At 36.1% G+C, this 6,730-nt stretch overlaps 1 protein-coding gene and 1 long non-coding RNA gene across 2 annotated transcripts; one reads left to right on the plus strand and one right to left on the minus strand.

Annotated features, from left to right (window-relative positions):
• Window positions 1–869: 869 nt before the first annotated feature.
• Window positions 870–2,373, minus strand: serf2b (small EDRK-rich factor 2b). The gene is made up of 3 exons (XM_004067287.3): window positions 2,233–2,373; window positions 1,440–1,548; window positions 870–1,293 (listed from the first exon to the last, which is right to left on the minus strand). The coding sequence occupies exons 1-3, from the start codon at window positions 2,237–2,239 to the stop codon at window positions 1,221–1,223; spliced, it is 189 nt and encodes a 62-aa protein (XP_004067335.1). The 5' UTR covers window positions 2,240–2,373; the 3' UTR covers window positions 870–1,220.
• On the plus strand, window positions 2,260–5,642 carry LOC144991209 (uncharacterized). The gene is made up of 2 exons (XR_013655175.1): window positions 2,260–2,390; window positions 3,580–5,642. It is a non-coding gene; the product is annotated as an uncharacterized LOC144991209 (long non-coding RNA).
• Window positions 5,643–6,730: the final 1,088 nt, after the last annotated feature.

Below are 6,730 nucleotides of genomic sequence, written 5' to 3' on the forward strand. Positions count from 1 at the left end.
CCTGGTCCTCCACATCAACAATCTTGATTTTTTTTCCAGCTAACTGTGCTTACCTTATTTACCTGGATTTGATAAATCAATCTTTATTTAACTGGTACTTTTCATACTTGGAAGTCCAAAGTCCTGTAAAGTACACTAGAAATGAAAATCCTTTTTAAAAGATTGTACAGTTTTAATGAACACAGCCATAATCAAATCAAGGTAATTGACAGCAGGTAAAATGTGGCTATTTGGAAACATGCATGATCTCGACATCTAGGGTTAGAAACCTAAAAAAAATGAGAAAAAAACCCACACAAATTGCACTTCCTGCGGAAATATGTTTGAAGGTGTTAACTTGAATTGAACTATAGGCAGAAATGACGGTTGGATAAATTGCTGAAGTTGTTTGCAAAAGTTATTGTAGCTTGAGATGTAAAGCTGTACAAGAGTCTTCCCATAGTATTGCACCAAATTTGTAAAACTGCAGAAAAAAAAACACGTTTCCACATTGTAAAAAACAAAGTTCTGAAAGAAAAACGAGAATTGCACAACACAAACTATTTTAGGGGGCTGTCTCCATCTAGTGGTGGTTGGAATAATTACATAGACAAAATGAAAAAATGTAACTTATAAAACAAAATTGTATAAAAATGAACATTTTAATTATTTGGTCAATATCAGCTACCTGTTTAAAAAAATAATGTACTTCAACGCATGTAACCCATTTTCCTTTTTTAGCAGTTTAGACTAAAGAAAAAAAATAAACACCTCCATTTCAATGTGGCATTGTAAAAGGGACTTAAGTATGGTGTTGGATTATATTCACATCTGTAGCGGAAAATACTATAGATGTGATTTTATGCAAAATAACTCACAAAAACATCAACTAAAAACACATACTTTATTGGAGACCATCAGGGGACACTTTTGTACAAAAATACACAACTGTCAAGTGGATGTTTCGAGTCAAGAATTGTTCAGCTTTGTCTTTCTTTAAACCTCTTCTGCCCATTTGCATGCAGCACCAATGTAGGATAAGCACCAACTCTCTGAGACTTACTTTTAATTATATAAAATAACAAATCCAACAAGCAAATGTCATTTGCCATTGGGAAGAATGTAGGATCCAGGATTCTTGAGTCTGGATGAAAATGACGGGTCCATTCTCTTAACTATCAGGAAGAACGCTGAACTTTTGAAGTTCCCAAAACAGCAAGAGGAATATTTCTCTTCATATTTCACTTGGACTTGGGACCTTCCTTCCCCCCTTCATTGGCCTTTTTTTGCTTCTGTTGCATTATTTCTGCATCCCTGAAGAAGAAGAGATGAAATCAAGACAAAACATTTTTCAGACAAAAGAAACATTTCACTTTTTGCAGCCTTGATTGGATTCATAATGATACCCCCTGTGCCAAAATAACAACTTATGCAAGAATGCAATGAAATAAAGAGTTTACCTCTGTTTCCGAGCAGCAGCAGACAGTCCATCATCGTTCCTCTTCCCTTTCGTCATTTCTCCTTGTTTTTTTGCGTGCTTCTGGCGTGCAAGCTCACGTTGGTTACCTCCTGCACCACAGGGACACCAGACAAGCAGAACAAAGGTAAACAATAACACATTAATAGAGACACACCCCTCACACGCCTAAAAAAACAAACAAAAAATCTTCTCCAGACTAAAAATAAGAGTAGCCAAAGGGGTGTGTGTTTTCTGGTGTTTTAACGCGTTTTACACGGAGCCAACGCTAAAGGCAGCAATAGAGACAAGATGAAACGCCAGTAGTAGTAGGAGTCGACGTGGCAAATCATCTTCCACTACAACCATCGAGCTAAACCATATATATAAAAAATAATACAACATACTAAAATGTATTGTTAAGCTTTTGTTGTTGTTGTTTTTAAAATAAAAATGACGAGCGATTACTGACGTTTTTAAAAATCCGAAGTATGCGTTAGCTATAGGCCACGGCTTCGTCTAACACCCGGAAAACTAATATCGACATGAAACCCGATTACGTAACACATCAAGTCGACACGTACCGGAATCTGAGACAATAAACTGGGAACCAAAAGGTGGTAGATATCGTTATTGTGCTACTGTTATTTCACAAACATTGTCGAAAACGTTAGATGGTTCCGTCTATTTACTGACACAGAAGCTAGACTGGCTTTGTTTAGGAGCTACAAATAAAGACCACACGCAGTCGGGAATATATACAGCATGTTAAAGCAGATATACATATCGCTACCTACTGGTCATTTTTTTTCCACTAACGACACCTCTTTTGCCTTAAATCCAGATACGCTCAGCCAAAGGGCCGCTGGCTCCCTTCTCGACGCCCCAGTCGCTGTGTCTGCTGTGGTCTTCTGCTGTGGTTGAGAGTTGCGACCCCTTGTGGCCGCTAAAGACGGTACTTCCGCTTACGAACCAGAACATTCTGTTATGATCAAGTGATCATGCGCATGCGTCAACGTCAAGAGGTTTTTCTTTTTACTTGCAGTCACAAGTGTAGAGTCCAGAAATGATAATTCAGCATAAAGATGGTCAAATAAATGTATTAAATACGATGCAATGATTCTGAAACAGGAATTCTGGAAGTCTAGCACTTATGCTTAACCAAAGTAACATAATTTTAGATAGGAGGGGTTGACAGTAAAATGTTAGAAAATAAGGTCAATTTAATTATTAAACTAAATAAACAAGTTTGTTCAAGACTTTTTACTTTTTAGGGTAAGTGTCTATTTTATAATATGATAAAATATAAAAAAAATATTTTATAGCATTCCATTGTAATCAAGTGAAAGTGTGCCAATTAATTTAGGTGAAGAAGTGTGTATCATAAGATATTTGGACACTGAGGTGCAGAAAACTAGCTGTGGTAATAGGAACATATACATCAGTAACATATAATTAGACACCAAAAAGGAAAATAGGTCTTAAGATAGATAATCCATGTCTGTCTATTTGTGATGCCAGCCCTAGAAAATGTGAATCAACCACAAGTAATGCAATAAAGTACAACTTTATTGCATTACTTGGGTTTTTATGCATGAAACATTTTTTTAACAATAGTATTTTGCAGAATTGACAATTGAAAAATATCCACCCCTCAAAAGATTTGGTAAGCAGGTTAAACTAAACAAGAGCACTTAAAAAAATAAATGTTGCCATTTTTTTGTAAACATTTGTTTACTTTACCTATGTTATTGCTATTTGATTGCTTTGGGGGGAAAAGTATTTTCGGACAGCAGATGGTGCTGGATGACTGAGAACATAGTGATGAGGGCTTGAGGGAGGGCTCCAACTTCTCCTTTGAAACCACATAAGTAAACTCACATACTATATAAACTAAGCATGGATATGAGTCGAAGTGGTTCTGTTATATAATAACTAATAAGAAAAATAGATTCTTAACTTACATCTATGAATGAAAAGAAGAAAAATACAAAGTAAAGTTTTAGGGGTTTCCAGGATTTTAATGTTTTTTGAAGAAGATAATAGTGTGAAGGTGATAACTCACATCAAGATGGCCTTTCACTTTAAGCTTTGGTAACCCTGTTTGGATTTTTTTCCTCAAAAGGAAATCTTGTATTTTTCAGTGGACTGACCGCCTGCATCTCACCCAGAGAGAGCTTGGATGGACTCCAGAACCCCTGTGACCCTAAAGTGGATTAAGTGGAGAAAGAGGATGGACAGATGGATCGATGCGTAAATGACTTGCACTGTAAAAGGCTTATTTTAAAAGAAGCAGCAGGTAGCAGGCTGCTAATAAATGAAACAAAGCCATGGGTGATTGGACAGCATAGTAAAGGTGCTGGTTTCCATTATTGCCTCACACAAGCCAGGCTTGAATTGAATCCAACTCTGGGCTGTCTCTGGGGGCTCTGTTTTTCCTCAATGCCAATGGTTTTTCTGCAGGAACTCCACACACTGACTTAAAACTATGGTTTACTGGTTGTGATGTTTGAGAAAAGGACTTAATGTTTGTCTGTTGGAGCCAATAATGAGACGGAGACCTTAAGAAGAAGCTTCATTATTACAGACTCAAGGTCCATTTGCCACAATAAACACAAAACAAATAAAAGACCTAAGATTAAAACCATTCATACAAGTATAAGAACAATGACATAAAAATATAAAACAATAACATAAAATAATCAAGTATTATAAACTTAAAAAAGACTAAAACTACTGCTGACTAAAAAACATAAAAGTTTAAAAAAGGCAACCATACCAAAACCCCCAAATAGGGGACTGCTATCTAAAACTGCTGTACCTTACATTGGTGAGAGTTAAAATGATTTGTTATTTCAAGCGTTAAGAAAATAAATAAAACCATAAATAAAATGTCTTAACAAAGCTTGGAGAGTATTAACTCTTGCACCAACAAACAAACTGCTGACGCTCCACCACCGTGGCTGTTTTAATAAAAACTTTAGGGCATCATAGTAGGCAACCTCTGGCTTCCTCATGCTGAATGCCCTATGATTGGTCCACAGGTGAGCAGGATACCATGGTGTGCAGCAAGTATTGGATAAAAGGATTTTAAGATGGTTAAAAAGCTCTTACTTTTTACCTGACTCCAGCTGGCTATTCTAAACAGAAATATCAACAGTAGGTGGTTGGACAAAGAGGATATAACTAGGATTTTATAGTTATGAATGCAGAATCCAAATGTTTGAGCTGATGATAGAAATCCAAACTTTTAAAGCAGTCAAAAATGTAGCAATACGAATAAACTTTTTCAATTTTATTTAAAAACCCTTATAAACTGTTCTGAATTAAAACAAATATGGATTATTTCTGTCCAGTCCTGACATGCTCTTTACTCACTTCCTGGTGGCTAAATAAAGTGAATGTCTGATTCACGTCTGCAGGATACTGGATGTGTTTCTCAGACACCGGACCTATAAATAGATCCAGACATAACTAAATATGTGGAATGGAGCTTGTGTTTGCCTTGAGCTCTGTTTTTTTCAATATTTCAAAGTTAATGTTTGCTTTTGAAGAAGAAGATGCTGAAACCTTAGTCCGAATGTCGGTTTTTACTGCACTGACGATAAAGCTAAAATACAAAATCTTCAGATATTTCCTCAGAGATGGAAGTAAGCTGTAGGAGCAGAGTGAATGCAGGGTTGGGTTTCTTGATGAAAGGTGGAAACTGCATTTTAAGGCCATAATTACTGCATGAATACAATGAGTAATCAAAATGCTACTGCAGTTGTCTAGCCAGTGGTATATTTGAGGGAAGAGTAAGGTCCTCTTGGATCTTAATTACATGCTGCAAGTTTGCTCTGGTTTGCAGCCTTTTGCATATCTTCACATGGTAGTTGGATTAAAAATAAAATAAATGTAGTTGAGGGGTATGTCTTATCTTTTGTGATGGATTTTTACTCTAAACCAAGGGTTTTGAAAGCTAAATGTTGTTGACACTTCTGTTAATGTCAAAAGGATAAGTTGCAGACCAAATGTTTATTGTTTTCTCTACAGGAAAAGTTCCCTTATAACCCTGAACATGTTCTTAAAAGAAATTTGAGGAACTCTTGATTATTTTTATGTGCTGCCAAAAAGGAAATGTCTGCATTATATACAAGCATTATGAGGAAAATAATATGTTTTTTTTATAAATGTTAATAAAAATAAAACAACTGTTTCGATGCAACCTTTGCCTGCTTTTTATTAAGCTTGAGGAAACAAATGACATCCTCATCTCAGTAATTTTGTTTGCTTACTGTAGTTTTGTTTGTTTGCCACATTTTTGACAGAAGTTTGAGAGCATTCAAACATGTTCACAATTGAAAACACTGTTTACGTTCTGTGTTTACCACATTACCATCCAAGCGCATTAAAGGCAATTTTGTCACAAAAACACTGAATCAGAGCACCCAGCATTGGTAAGAATGGAAGCTCTTAATATGTGCTTGTTACAGACCAGTCCAGTGCATATATAAAGGGATGACACAAGGCTTAAGGTCAAGTCTGTAGTTGCTGAAGTCATGATTTCATGCAGGAACCACACGCAAAAATAAACCCACGATTTGAAGTTGTTAAAGTGTTGATCAACCTGGAAATTACATGAAAGACGAATTAATACATCCTGTTAATATATGTGAAATGTTTTTAGTGCTCCACCCCCTTAAAATAATAGATTTTAATAATTTGCATACATTTCATGCAGTTGATACTTTCCTAGCACCAAGGTTTGTTCCCCTAAACAGGGGAATTAAGACCAAAAGTTCAGTTAAAAATCCTGAAGATCTGCAGGAGGTGATCAACTGGTAGAAACCCAGAGTCAGAACCAAATAGAGTGAAGCTACTTTGACCAACTGTCTCAATTTCTTAGTTAAAATGTCACTTTTCTGCTGCCTCTTACAAAAATGTTGGACTTTCACTGTTTGATTTTTTTCTACATTAATTTTTGAACGTAATTTACCTGAATCCTGCAAGTTTTTGTGTCTCTGTGAAGCACTTTGATCTGTGTATGAAAAGTGTTCAATCCTCAAGCTTTATTTATAAAAAAAAGTGTTTTTTATGTATTGAAGCTCAAAGCCCTTGACATTTAAAAACAGACAACAAAATACAAAAAAGTGAAAAAATATAAACCAACCCACTACGTTGCCCTGCCTTCCCCTCCCCTCCATTCACACATACACCCCATGACCCCACACACAATGCATAGGGGCACACACACACACACACACGCACACACACCATAAGTATGAAAGAGACGTATGGCTTGGCTCTGCTGTG

The sequence above is a fragment of the Oryzias latipes genome, chromosome 3 (assembly GCF_053564925.1).
Source record: "Oryzias latipes strain Hd-rR chromosome 3, Olatipes_Hd-rR_3.1".
Classification (NCBI taxonomy): domain Eukaryota; kingdom Metazoa; phylum Chordata; class Actinopteri; order Beloniformes; family Adrianichthyidae; genus Oryzias; species Oryzias latipes.

Coding starts and splice junctions, on each gene's coding strand:
- serf2b (XM_004067287.3), bottom strand. Junction 1,294..1,439: donor GCTGCTGCTCGGAAACAGAG/GTAAACTCTTTA, acceptor CTTCTTCTTCAG/GGATGCAGAAATAATGCAAC.